The sequence below is a fragment of the Podarcis filfolensis genome (genome assembly GCF_964270895.1).
Source record: "Podarcis filfolensis genome assembly, chromosome: 1".
In the NCBI taxonomy this organism is placed as follows: Eukaryota; Metazoa; Chordata; class Lepidosauria; order Squamata; family Lacertidae; genus Podarcis; species Podarcis filfolensis.
In genome coordinates this window covers 13386630-13400536 of record NC_139604.1, presented here as the reverse complement: position 1 = coordinate 13400536, position 13907 = coordinate 13386630, and the positions used below count along the sequence as shown (strand labels likewise).

The following is a 13907-nucleotide window of genomic DNA, read 5'->3' as shown; positions in this document are numbered from 1 at the left end:
GTTCTACCTTTAAAACAATTTGTTTCTTACTGAGTCTGTTTCAGCTGGGAGGATTTGCAGAAGGCGTTTTGCATCCGGCAGCGCACACTGCCACCTTCATCTCGAAAGTATGTTTGCTTCCTTCCATTTCACCTTATAAACAGAAGACTTTTCAAAACGGGACACAAAAAAAACGTATTCTAAACTGTTACTCAAAACCATCTCAAAAAGGGAAATTTCTCAACTGGTCGAAACAACATTTCGTGTAAAAGGGTGGCAGCAGATGTTGCTAGGTTTCCTGCTCCTCAAAGGCAACAGTGTTGATGGTGTAATATGCACCATATCTGGGGTTAGCCAACCTGGCGCCCTCGGGATGTTGCTGGGACTACGACTCCCACCAGTCATGACCATGGGCTATGCTGACTGGGGCAGATGGGAGTTGGAGTCCAATAATATCTGAAGGGCAGCATATTGATTATATCGACATTATAAGGTGTTGATAAGGTGAACACCTTAGGCTTAGATCTGCTCATTGTGATATCGGATTTCCCCATCTCCTTTCAAATTCAGACTGGTCTGCCATATAGTACAATGGTCTTCTGCAAGTAGGCAAATCACTATGAAAATTATGGGGTTAACAGTAATAATAATAATAATAATAATAATAATAATAATAATAATAATAATACAGTGGTACCTCTGGTTACGAACTTAATATGTTCCGGAGGTGCGTTATTAACCTGAAACCGTTCTTAATCTGAGGTACCACTTTAGCTAATGGGGCCTCCCGCTGCCACCGCAGCGCCAGCACACGATTTCTGTTCTCACCCTGAGGTAAAGTTCTTAACCCAAGGTACTACTTCGGGGTTATAGAATCATAGAATCATAGAGTTGGAAGAGACCACAAGGGCCATCGAGTCCAACCCCCTGCCAAGCAGGAAACACCATCAGAGCACTCCTGACATATGGTTGTCAAGCCTCTGCTTAAAGACCTCCAAAGAAGGAGACTGTAACCCAAAGTGTTAGCGGAGTCTGTAACCCAAAGTGTTTGTAACCTGAGGTACCACTGTAGTAATAATAATAATAATAATAATAATAATAATAATAATGGTAAAAAAGGTAAAGGACCCCTGGATGGTTAAGTCCAGTACAAGGCGACTATGGGGTTGCAGCGCTCATCTCGCTTTCAGGCCAAGGGAGCTGGCATTTGTCCACAAACAGCTTTTCCGGCTTATGTGGCCAGCAGGACTAAACTGCTTCTGGCACAACAGAACACCGTGACGGAAACCAGAGCACACAGAAACGCCGTTTACCTTCCTGCCACAGCGGTTCCTATTTATCTACTTGCACTTTGATGTGCTTTCGAACTGCTAGGTTGGCAGGAGCTGGGACAGAGCAAAGGGAGCTCACTACGTCATGGGAATTTGAACTGCCAACCTTCCGATGGGCAAGCCCAAGAGGCTCAGAGGGTTAGACCACAGCGCCACCCATGTCCCAATAATAATAATAGAATAGGATGTTCTTATTTTCATCAGATAAATGTTGAAGGGTTTGAGGTACACACAGACATAATCATGTGCACACCATTTGCTGAATGTGAACTGATCTTGTAAGGCTCTCATGAATTTTTTGGGTACGATGGCCGATGTATAAAACCTGCAGATTTCACAGATCTATGGGCAAGGCCCTCTTGTTTTGGGTAACTTACGGTGGCTGGCAGCCACTATGGATGGAAGCTGAGCTCAGCTCCCTTTCAAAAGTGCCTCCATGTGAAGGTGATTGATATCTTCAAATTAGCCTGCTACAACCTCAGGGAAAACACTATGAAGATGCTATACAGATGGCAACATACCCCTTTAAAACTTACTAAAATGTATAAAGGCAGGTCACCAACATGCTGGAGATGCAAAAAGGACATAGGGTCATATTTTCATATGTGGTGGAACTGTGTAGTTATCCTTGAATTTTGGAACAACATTTACTGTGAACTCAGAAAACTATTTAAATTTAAATTAAAAAAAAAACCAGAGATCTTCTTATTAGGTATACTAAAGACAAATTCTGAATCTGAGGCTCCAATACTTTGGCCACCTCATGAGAAAAGAAGACACCCTGGAAAAGACCCTGATGTTGTGAAAGATTGAGGGCACAAGGAGAAGGGGACGACAGAGGACAAGATGGTTGGACAGTGTTCTCGAAGCCACCAACATGAGTTTGACCAAACTGCGGGAGGCAGTGGAAGACAGGAGTGCCTGGCGTGCTCTGGTCCATGGGGTCACAAAGAGTCAGACATGACTAAATGACTAAACATCAACAACAACCAATAGAATTTTTTTTAAGTATAAGACCATTGTTCATGTATGCAATCATGGCAGCTAGAATAATAGTGGCAAGAAACTGGAAAAATGAAACACTACCAACGATAACAGAGTGGAAGACTCTTATGATAGAGTACCTGCAACTAGCAAAAAGGACAGGAAGAGTCAGAGGAGTGTCAAACCAGAAAGTATATGGAGAATGGAAAATATTTAAAGAATATCTAAAATTGTATTGTACAAACAACAATATACTTGCAGAACAAGATTGATACTTGTAAGCAAAAAGCGTATTAGATATCGTATTGGATTATATAAAAATAATATGAAATAATATAAACCTGTGCAAGAAAACATAGACAATATAAGCAGTATAATGAGCATGATTGGAAGTTTTACATTTTAATTTGTTATTTAATTGTGATATATTGTATTTTCTTTTCCTTTTCCCCTTTACTTTTATTGCTTTTGTTTTGTATGACTTGTTATCTATGTATATGTTTATGTGGGAAACTAATAAAGATTATTTTTTAAAAAAAGATATGTTGAAATTAAATTTGTTATGTAAAATGTAATTGAAAATATTTATTAAAAAACCACATACAAAAGCGCTACAATCCGCTGTTCCCCCCTGTCTGGGAGCTTGGTGGAAAGTGCCACCAAAGAAAGTAAGTAGCAGGGTGGTGAGGGGGTGTTTGGGGGGGAGGGAGGTCCATTGTAAGAACTGGTCCTGTGGCCTGATCATTTTCTCTCTTATCATATGCTTCATGTGGCAACGAAAGATATAGCAAATAGAATAAACAATGGGGCGTGTTTCCTGGCCGAGGAGCCGAGACAGGAATAGAACAGGAGCAATCTATTTGAAGAACTTCCTAACTCATAATTTGTTATGTTGAAATTGTTCAATAAAAATATTTTTTTTAAAAAAAGAACTTCCTAAAAAATAAGAATCTCTACATTTGTCTTTGGCTACCTAACTATTCCAATTTGCTAAGGAAAAAAAATTCCTTCCATTAGCACCTTAGAGACAAAGCTCCGTATAGTTAAAGCTGTGGTTTTCCCAGTAGTGACGTATGGAAGTGAGAGCTGGACCATAAAGAAGGCTGATCGCCGAAGAATTGATGCTTTTGAATTCTGGTGCTGGAGGAGACTCTTGAGAGTCCCGTGGACTGCAAGAAGATCAAACCTCTCCCTTCTTAAGGAAATCAGCCCTGAGTGATCACTGGAAGGACAGATCCTGAAGCTGAGACTCCAATACTTTGGCCACCTCATGAGAAGAGAAGACTCCCTGGAAAACACCCTGATGTTGGGAAAGATGGAGGTCACAAGAAGAAGGGGACGACAGAGGACGAGATGGTTGGATAGTGTTCTCGAAGCTACTAACGTGAGTTTGACCAAGCTGTGGGAGGCAGTGGAAGACAGGAGTGCCTGGTGTGCTCTGGGCCATGGGGTCACGAAGAGTCGGACACGACTAAACGACTAAACAACAACAACAAAAGTTTGTTATTGGTATGAGCTTTTGTGTGCACGCACACTGCTTCAGATACATGAAAGCTCACATCAATCACAAACTTAGTTGGTCTCTACGGTGCTACTGGAAGGAGTTTTTTTATTTTGTTTCGACTATGGCAGACCAATGCGGCTACCTACCTGTAACTAGAATTTGCTAAGAAGTCATACATTGTGGTCCTTTTTGTATTATTATTCGCAGTTGCATGAATGGGGGTGGGGTACCTGCTGCCCTCCACATGCTGTTAAGACTTCTGCACCCTTCAGTCCCAGGCAGCATGGCCAAAATTCAGGAACGGGAGGAGCTGGAATTCAGCAAGACCTGCAAGATCCTCATCCTGGAAGGCTGTTATAGAGCAATACGTACATTTCAACACCAGAGGGAAGCAAACGAATGGCTAAAGGGAAGGTGCACCTTTAATAAGCATTTCTCAAACACAGCTCAATAAATTCCCAGATACAATTTCTTTTCAGAACCACAGGACAACCCAACGCTCCTGAATCTTCATAACGAGAACAATATATGTAGGAACTTGACCAGGAATCGTAGAATTGTGTAGTTGGAAGGGACCACAAAGGTCATCTAGTTCAGCCCCCTGCAATGAAGAAATCTTTTTGCTCAAACCTGCAACCCTGAGATTAAGAGCCTCATTCTCTACCAGCTGAGCTAGATAGAAGATTGTGCAAGTAACGAAAATTAGGAGACAAGATTTATCATCACCTTTGCTACCCCCTATCCCAATGCACTCATGTTTATCTTTATTTTATTTTATTTGATTGATTGATTGATTGATTGATTGATCAAATTCATATACCGCCCTATACCCTGGGAGTCTCAGAGCGGTTCACAGAATAGAATCATATCTATATGGTTTTAAATATAAGTAATGTCAGGGAAAGGTTGCTAAGAAGTCACAGAATTGGATTCTTAAATAGAGACTTCCCTGGGCGAGAGCAACTAAAACTCCAAGTGTTTGGACGACTCCCAGCAGAATATTAAAAACACGATAAAACATCGAACATTAAAAACTTCCCTAAACAGGGCTGCCTTCAATGGTTGGACTAATCAGCCAAAGAAAGAACAGTTGTAGTGAGCTGGCTTTCCTTCTTCGTACCAGAAAGAAAACTTACAGAAACCTTGTAACTGAAAACTAGTGCCTGAGGGTTTTTTTTCCTTCTCCCAGCAAGCCATTTTTCCTTTTGTGTTGTGTGTGTGTGTGTGTTATTGTAAACATAAGCTTATTATTGATCATGCTAAGTCACTCTAGGAGCCTTTTGTTTTGGCTGAAAAGCAGAGTAAAAATACTTTTAATAAAGTATTTGAACAGAACAAACCAAACGGGCTTGGCTGCTGGGCTATCTCTTTTAATTTTTCCTTTTTTGACAACTGCAGATTGCTTTGGGTGGGGTTCCCCCTCGCTCATTTACATTGATGTTCACAGGGGAGACCAATCAAGTCAGCTTAATGCAGTGCCTGATATATAAAGAGGTAAGTCGTGACAGGGGAACACTGCTAAGGAGCCACAGAAATGGAGACTGTGCTGAACAAAGTCAACTCAAACTCCAAGTGCCTGCTTGAATATAGAAGCATGCATTATTATGAGAATCGCTTGAGAAGCTTTGCATGCTGGCCTTTTAAAGAGAACTGCAAGTGTACTCCTGAAAGTGTAGGTCTACTTAATCAAACAAATAAGAAAACCAGCTTTTGTAGGTCAGGTATGCATAAGTGCTATTGAGTTGGGGAGGGGAGTTGCGGATATTTGGGGCTTATTCTTTCTTTCTTTTTTTTGTGAGAAGATAAATGAGTGTATTTTTTTCTGCCATTTGCGAAGTTGGGCTGGGGGAATCCTGATTGGGAGGGTTTGGAATAGGTAGGTTAATTTTGGGAGGGTGATCCTCTTGATCATGGCTATTTTGCCTGAGAGAGTGAAGCTGGTGTTGTTCCATCTCTTCAAGTCTTTGTTGATCTGTCATCACAAGGGGTTGTAGTTGTGAAGGTATAATTTGCTGAGGTTTCTGGTTATGTGTACCCCTAGGTATCTGAACTTGGTGCAACAAAGTTTTATCTTGGCAAATTATTTTTGGGTAGGGGGGCAGGGTATTGAAACACATAGCCCCGGACTTTGCAAAATCTACCTGTAGGCCCGACACCATTGCAAATGTGTTGAGTTCTCTGATTAGGGAAGTTGCTGTGTTTATGGGGTCTGGTGTTGTGACCATTAAGTCGTCTGCCAAGAGCTCTAATTTATAGGTTCTGCCTTTGATTTCCACTCCCTTGATGTCTGTGGCTGCTCGGATTTGGATTGCTAAGGGTTCCAGAGCCAGGATGAATAGGAAGGGAGATAGCAGCCACCCTTGTTTTGTGCCTCTTTGGATTGCTATGGTATTGGCGTCCATACTGTTAGTCCTGCATTTTGCTGAGGCTCGGGAGTATATTTGTTTGAGGGTTTGTAAGAAGTTAGGACCAAATTTCATGTCAGTTAGCACTGTTAATAGGTATTACCACTCTAAGCAATCAAAAGCTTTGAGGGTGTCTAGGGACTTGATTGTCAGTGGGAGTTCAGTTGCCTTGCTGTGTTGAATCAGATTCAGTAATGGGGTCTGTTATATTGCGACCAGGGATGAGGCGAGTCTGGTCTGAGGCTTTTAACTTGTATAGGAATTTTTTAGACGGTTGGCCAAGATTGATGTGAGTATCTTGTAGTCTTGGTTTATTCATGAGATTGGGTGGTATGATTCTACTTTGAGGCTGTCTTTCAGTTGTTTAGGGATGGAGACTATATTGAAGAAGGTCCAGGATTTTTTTTTAAGTGAGCAAAACTCCTTAAATTCCCAAAGAGAATTTATCTCATCTCAATAGCATTTTTGCTTGTATCTTTTGACAGTATCCTTGCAGGTTAAGGATGAAAAGGGTTTGAGCTACGCTCTGTTGCTCACCTGCCTACGCCAAAATCCTGCATCATACTATGGTTTTACCTTGTAGCTATTACAAATCCTAGAGGTTTTATTTTCTAGCTATTACAAACCCTATAGGTCAGGAGTGTGCAGAAGATAAATGGGGATCTGCCGCTGGATCTGAGTGACTTGAAGTAGATTAGCAAGGACTTCTGTCTCCCGGATGTCTAACCATAAGGACTAAAAAAGCTTCCCTCTTTCTCTAAAAGGATCCCAGGGGATGGGAAGGGGTGGAGAGGAGACCAAGAGAGGATTTTTATGTGAAAGGACTTGAACTCTTGGCTCTGGTACCTTGGCTAAGCAGAGAAGGAGGGCAAAATGTGATTCAATTTGCATTTAAAAGTGAACCTACCTAATCTGACTTTCTAAAACAATATGTAAATCAAAACAAGTCATCCTTTGAAATTCGCAGTTCTCTGAATTTTATGAGGTCTTCAGCCAAGTAATGAATATGCTGGAGAAAAGTGTGTACTTTAAAAATACCTATATTGTTGAAAGTATAATATGAAGATGCTCTGTATTAGGGGAAATTGCTTTGCAGAAATGTGTATGTTGGGCAAGACTGCAAACAATAATGTGTCTATTAGGGGAAATTCACTCTCTAATACTGATCCATTTTCACGAGAATGTGGTTTTTTTTTTTAATAGCAAATGGATGTGGAAATGTGCAGGACTGTACTTAAGGCTGGGGAAATGAGAACCTTAGGGCATAGCTGTCAACCTTCCCTTTTTTTGCGGGAAATTCCCTTATTCTAGTGCCGTTTCCCGCTGCTTTCTGCTGCTATCCCGGATTGTTAGATATCCCGTAGACTGTCCCTGGGACAGGTGAGGCTGCTGATCCCTTATTTTCAAATCTGAAAGTTGACAGCTATGCCTTGGGGTTCTGGTAAAGAGCAAACAAATGCTACCGAATGTGCAACATTAAAGAAGCACACAACTCTCTCGTAAGGTAGATAAATCTTGCAAGGAACCAGCAGAGCAAAACCTTTAAAGAACTTTACTTTACCTTGCATGTTAAATGAGGTCTGCTGGATGTAAAGTTGAAGAGCTTGGATCTTGGGGTAGCAGAAACTGGACAAGTTACTGTGATCAAGCTAAGCAGGTGGTACTTGGGGCACAACTCGCGAGAGGAGCATAACTTTAATATAAGACCTGCTACCAAGCCTTTAAAATACGGCAGCAGGGAGCACCTCATTTTCTTCAGATGCATGCAAAAACAGGATTTGCAGAATTGCAACTCTATCTTACTTAAACTTGGGTAGCTCAGTCAGCGGAGCACAAGGCACTTAATCTCAGTGTCATGGGTTTGAGTCCCACACCGGACAAAAAAAAAATTCCTGCTTTGCAGAGGGTGACTCCCTTCCAGCTCTGCAATTCTATGATTACATGATTTATACTTGTTAACTTTCAGCATGGGGAAGAAAATATTCTAAGCTGTCAGAGTCCAAAGTGTCAGGATGGCAAGAATCACCCCACGTTGCACAATATAGCTTCCTTGCCAATGTCTTCAGCATGTTGTTCTGCTCTTCTCATTCAGATGGCCAGGGCTGGCTTGATCCACTGTCCAGGAGCAAATGAACCCGACCTGGCAAAGTGTTTCTTCTGCTTAATAGAGTTGGAGGGCTGGGAGCCAGATCACGATCCCTGGTAAGAAAGACCCAGCGGGGTTCTCTGGCCTAGCAATTGCCCAAGGTGAAAACTCTATGAAATACCAAGTGGGGATCAGTGGATAAGACTGCCTTTTTATTTGGGTTACACTCTCTTTGTTCACCTTGGCTAATGCAGGTTAGCTAGAAAAGCACCAATTTAAATTGTTACAGATCTTATTGAAGTGAAAGTGGTATGAAGAAAGTTGTTGAAGTTGAGGAGGGAGGAGGACAAAATTCCTCTAATCTCTCTTGGTACTCTTTTTTTTAAAATAATTTTTATTGAATGATTTTATGTTACAAAAAACAATACAGCCATACTACCACTAAATATAATTAAGAAATAAAAATTACATACATCAATATTTAGTTTGTTATTTACCGTCTTATTTCCTCCCAAACATTGCTTACAACACACATTTGTGCAGACACCCACACACCCACACCCGCACACAAAATGATAATAATGAAAGTAAATATTTTCCCCCCTTTTATCTTCCAAAATCTTTTCTTCAACCTTGACTTCTTGTCAAGTCCCTTTGCATATATTTTATCTTACATTTCAATGTACACAAAACAATAAACCTTTCTATATAATTTTTCTAATACATTCTGAAAACATAATAAATCCTTAATTGTTATCCACCTCCTTTTAGTTCCTTTATCACTCGAATGCTAGCACGGAGTCAAAACTATTATTGTATTTTTGAACATATCACCTATAACAATCCCATTTTCCCGCAAATTTTTGCTTTGAGTTTCCTCTGAGTTTCCTGGTCAATCTCTCTTGGTCCTCTTAAGCTGCTCACTTGCCACCTTACTGTTCCCAATGCAGGCTGGAGCACTCCAAGCGTGCCGGAGACTCTTGTGGGTTTTTGTCCCTTTCGAAGAGTTTTGATGACCTGACAGTTGAAGAATACTACGAACTAGAGATGGAGCGGGTCAGGATCTTTCTTGTAAGTAAAGACACGGATATCTGTGGGCTTTGGAAATTTGCACCAAAATGAATTTTGCCTGTCCACTAGTTCATGTAAATCTTGGCATCTCTGTGTCTAAGGGTTTGTCCATACTTACCTTTTTTTTCCTCTGTGCCTTCCAGGCAAAGGCCCATGTTTTCCGAATGCTCCTTTTTTAACTCCAGAGTTTTCCCTGAGAAAACGCCGCTTCTTAAGGCTGGAGAACCAGTGCGGTGTAGTGGTTAAGAGCGGTAGATTCATAATCTGGGGAACCGGGTTCGATTCCCCGCTCCTCCACATGCAGCTGCTGGGTGACCTTGGGCTAGTCACACTTCTCTGAAGTCTCTCAGCCCCACTCACCTCACAGAGTGTTTGTTGTGGGGGAGGAAGGGAAAGGAGAATGTTAGCCGCTTTGAGACTCCTTCGGGTAGTGATAAAGCGGGATATCAAATCCAAACTCCTCCTCCTCCTTCTTCTGAGGTGCGGCAAACAGCAATTCAGGTCTTCGGTAGATAGCCATTGGCTCTGATTCAGCGGTAAAGAGTTCTGACCCTAACTCAAGTAGTAAAGGGTTGGAGAAAATCTTGCCACTGGAACAACTGGTGTGAAGTAACAGGCGGCAACATTTTGCAGGGGAGTTCCTTTCCTGGCCCCTGCAGGCACTGGGGGAATGTGCAGAAGCCTGCGTCCTTCCAGGTCCAAAATGACCTGTGCACTGGCGGTTGCATATCAATTGGACGTGCACAAAATGTTTGCCGCCTGCACTTCATGCTTTTGGTTCCCTGTACCACTTCTCTAGTGCCCCTTATCACCCCCCCAGAGGTGTGTAAGGTGCCTCTCTCGTAGCAATTGTGTGCACATTGCTCTGGGCAGCTTGTCAGAAGTCCCCATTTTCAGATGCAACCACCCCACGCAAGGGGGACAGTGAGCATGTGGTACTGGCGGTTCCAGGCTCCTTGCCATAATCTTGCAATATCTAAAGTAGCTGCTTGCAGTCTTTAACTTCAAAAATGGCAACTAAATAAAATCCACCCCCTTTCTTCTCCAGAGCAAAACTGGCCAAAGTATAATAAACGCCTATGAGAAAGAAGTGGCAGCAACCAGGCAGCGTCTCGTGGACCATTTTGTGAACAAATACCAGTATGCCCCAGAACCTGACCCAGCCACTTCTGCTGCAACAGAGAATGACATGCCCACCACCACGTAGAAAGAAAATGGGCCACCACGAAGACAAGGGAGGCTGTTGTATTGACAGTGATGCAAGTACTGTAATACATACCTTGGAAAGACTTTCGGGCAGACTATATGGCATGGGGGGGGGGGTGTCACAGGGGATCTGTCAGTACCGCATCTTGTGTAATTCTGCCGTGTATGAAACCAGTAACCAAAAGCTGAAGTATTTTTTTCGACTTATGGAAGGCATAAGGAGGGCACTGTTAAATAAAGACTTTTGCATAAAACTATGGGTCTTTCCATTTTTCACGATGACACCTAAATTGACCACTTTTGCACACTGACACACTGCCCCAATTGCAGTGCTAATAGCTGTGCTGGTCCCGGGGCTAACCAAGAGGTGAGGTCTGAGTCCAGTCCGAGGTTGATGGTGCAATATGAAGGCAGTCCATAGAAGTCAAAGCTGGGTGCAGGGCAGGGCATCGGGTGAGGTCAAGAGCTCTGGCAGGGAAGCAGGTCAGGGATCAGGCTGGAACTGACAACCAACAATGTTGCTCCCGCAACTTGGGACTGGGGCTGGCTGGCTTTTATCTCCCCCGAGGCATAGGGCGGCCCCGATCCTCAGGTGACTCGCCTCTCCAGGCCTGGAGCCAAGCACTCCTCCTGCGTGAACTTAGTTCCCTCCGCCTCTCTGCCCTGAGCCTCTGCAGCTCAGGAGAGGCTGGAGGGTTACCGGACCCAGAGGCAACCTCAGCTTCCTCTGACGGGGCTGAGAGTGGAGCACCTGCAGGCAATGGGTCCTCCGTGCCCTCAGGAGCCAGAGCAGACTCAGCTGGTGCCTGCACCTGAGGATCCAGCACAGGTGAGGACCCTTCAGGTTCATGCCCCAGCCCCGGCTCAGCTGGTTCTGGAGGCGGGGAATCCTGTGCAGGCTGGGATTCCTCAGGTTCAGCTTCCGAACCCGATTCCCAGGCCATCACAACAGCGCAGCATGCGAGCCCATCTTCACCCGGCATGGCTGTGCTATTCCTGTCATTTGTGAGCTTGTATGCCATCGGTGAACTATTTGCAGGAGCATCATTGGTCACTGGTGAGGCTCTTCTGGCAGCAACAGGAATCCGAAGTTTTTAGTGTCATCAACCCAGCCCTGTTGAATGCTCATCCAAATGTCTGCTGAAAACTTTTCCATGCCACCAAGCTTAGGTAAAGGGACCCCTAACCATTAGGTCCAGTCGTGGACGACTCTGGGGTTGCACCGCTCCTCTCACTTTACTGGCTGAAGGAGCTGGCGTACAGTTTACGGGAGGCATGAAAAGGGCAGAAGGTTGGCTTCATGCAGACACAGTCTCTGGTTGGGAATTAACTCTGGAGAAGAGGGAACTTAGGCAGCCGTGGAGAGATGGGGACCGTCAGTCTCAACAACTGTTTCATGGCGGCAAGACCTACTGGAGATGAGCTTAGGCATGACACTCCGCCAGGTCTGTGAATATCACACTTTTTGTAATAAAAGAGTTGGCTCCAACTTTGAATGGTGTGATTGACTACTGGGTTGACAAAGTTCAAGAGTGACCAGAGCTGATTTGGTCCTGAAACCAGGGCTGAACTCAAACTGGAATGACTCCAGATTATCAGTTTCCACCCAGAACGTCCACAGCCTCTCAAGCACTTTCCCAAAGAAGGGTCGTGCTAATTCCAGTTAGATAGATACGCAGTCGTACTTGGGCTCACAAACCAATACAGAGCGAAATATTGCTTAAGCCCATTGATTTGAGTGGATTGTGGGAAGTTCTTCCATTTCGCACCCATTAAAGACTTTGTGGGCATATAAATGCTGAAAAGAAGCACAGTGCTCAGTGGATGCAACTTCCACTTTGCTGGTTGTGTTCTCAGCCAAATAGATCAGGTATTGCTTTAAAAGTCTTCATGGCTTGAGAGCAGCAGATCTGAAGGACTCACTGGCTCCACAGAGATCTTCATTTCCCAGTTAACTGAGATGCGGCAGGCAGTTACCATATTTTTTGCCCCATAGGGCACACCGGCCCATAGGGCGCACCTAGTTTTTTGGGGGGGAAATAAAGGGGGGAAATTATTTTCCCGCCCCCCAGGCGCGGGGCTGGGGCGGGGGAAGCCCGAGCTTCCCCAGCTCCCAGAACAGGCTGCTATCCGCAAGCCTAGGGAGCCCGGCGGGAAGCCGCGCCGGTCTCCCCAGGCTTGCAGATATCTGCCCGAAGCCCGGGGCACGCTGCTCAGTGCGCCCCAGGCTTCGGGATGCAGGCAGCTCTCCGCAAGTCTTGGGAGCCTGGCGGGAAGTCGCGCCAGGCTCCCAAGGCTTGCGGAGAGCTGCCCGAAGCCTGGAAAGCGAGAGGGGTTGGTGCACACCAACCCCTCTAGCTCTCCAGGCTTCATCGAAAGCCTGCATTCGCCCCATAGGACGCGCACACATTTCCCCTTCATTTTTGGAGGGGGAAAAGTGCGTCCTATAGGGCGAAAAATACGGTACCCAGGGGGAAGGGGCTACCTGGTGGTGGCACCTTGACAGTGGAATGCATTGTCCAGGGAGGATGCTCTCTCTGGTGGCTAGTTTGAGGACATTTTTCAGCACCGTTTTCTAGGCTTTCAGTTCTTCTGAGGGTTTCACACAAGCTTCCTTTATATATCAGAACTGAATGCTTTGTGGGTATCTGGTGTGTGTTTTCAATGTTTTTACTGTGTTTTTGATTGATTGGGTAGCGTAAGGCTGCCGTGGGAAGCTGCTGGATGGATGGGACAAAGATCCAAGGGAGAAAGGGCAAGGTGATTACGCCTGCGCTTCAGGTTTTCAGTTAGCCATTTTGCCCTTTCTTGGAGAAGGGAGAAGCAGCCCGTTGTGGTTACCTAGCAACCGCAGCATCACCTCACCTGTGAACAACCTCATTTCTCTTCTCGAGGAAAAACGATGGAGAGAAGTTGTGTGTGCAGAGCAGAAACACACATAGGTAGTAAAAGGAAAGAGATTGGTCAGTCTGGTCTTTTAAGGGAGCGTTGGCACTCATACCTGCATACTCTGTAGCTTTAGAACCATAGAATTGTAGAGTTGGAAGAGTCCCTGAGGGTCATCTTGTCAAACTGACCTGCAATCTCAGTAGCTGACCTTAGTCAAGCAGTCAAGCATTGGAGATATTTTGGCATGATACCAGCTTAACAGTCACAGCTTCCCTCCCAAGAATTCTGGGAACTGTAATTTGGTGAAGATGCTGAGCACTCTCTGTTAGGGATCCCTGGCCAATCTCACACAGCTGCAGTTCTGAACCTGTGATGCAGATAGACCCAGGCCCAGGAGGTGAGCTCTCTTTCTCTCTCTTATTCTCTCTCCTTCTTTCTCTCTTCCTTCCTCT

The 13907-nt window shown here is 44.4% G+C and overlaps 1 protein-coding gene across 1 annotated transcript; it reads left to right on the top strand.

Annotated features, from left to right (window-relative positions):
- Window positions 1-5332: 5332 nt before the first annotated feature.
- Window positions 5333-10674, top strand: LOC310763917 (baculoviral IAP repeat-containing protein 5.1-like; the record flags this gene model as incomplete). Its single annotated transcript, XM_083616830.1, has 4 exons — window positions 5333-5470; window positions 8296-8405; window positions 9240-9360; window positions 10409-10674. 4 exons carry the CDS (start codon window positions 5333-5335, stop codon window positions 10565-10567), a joined length of 528 nt encoding a protein of 175 aa, XP_083472956.1. The 3' UTR covers window positions 10568-10674.
- Window positions 10675-13907: the final 3233 nt, after the last annotated feature.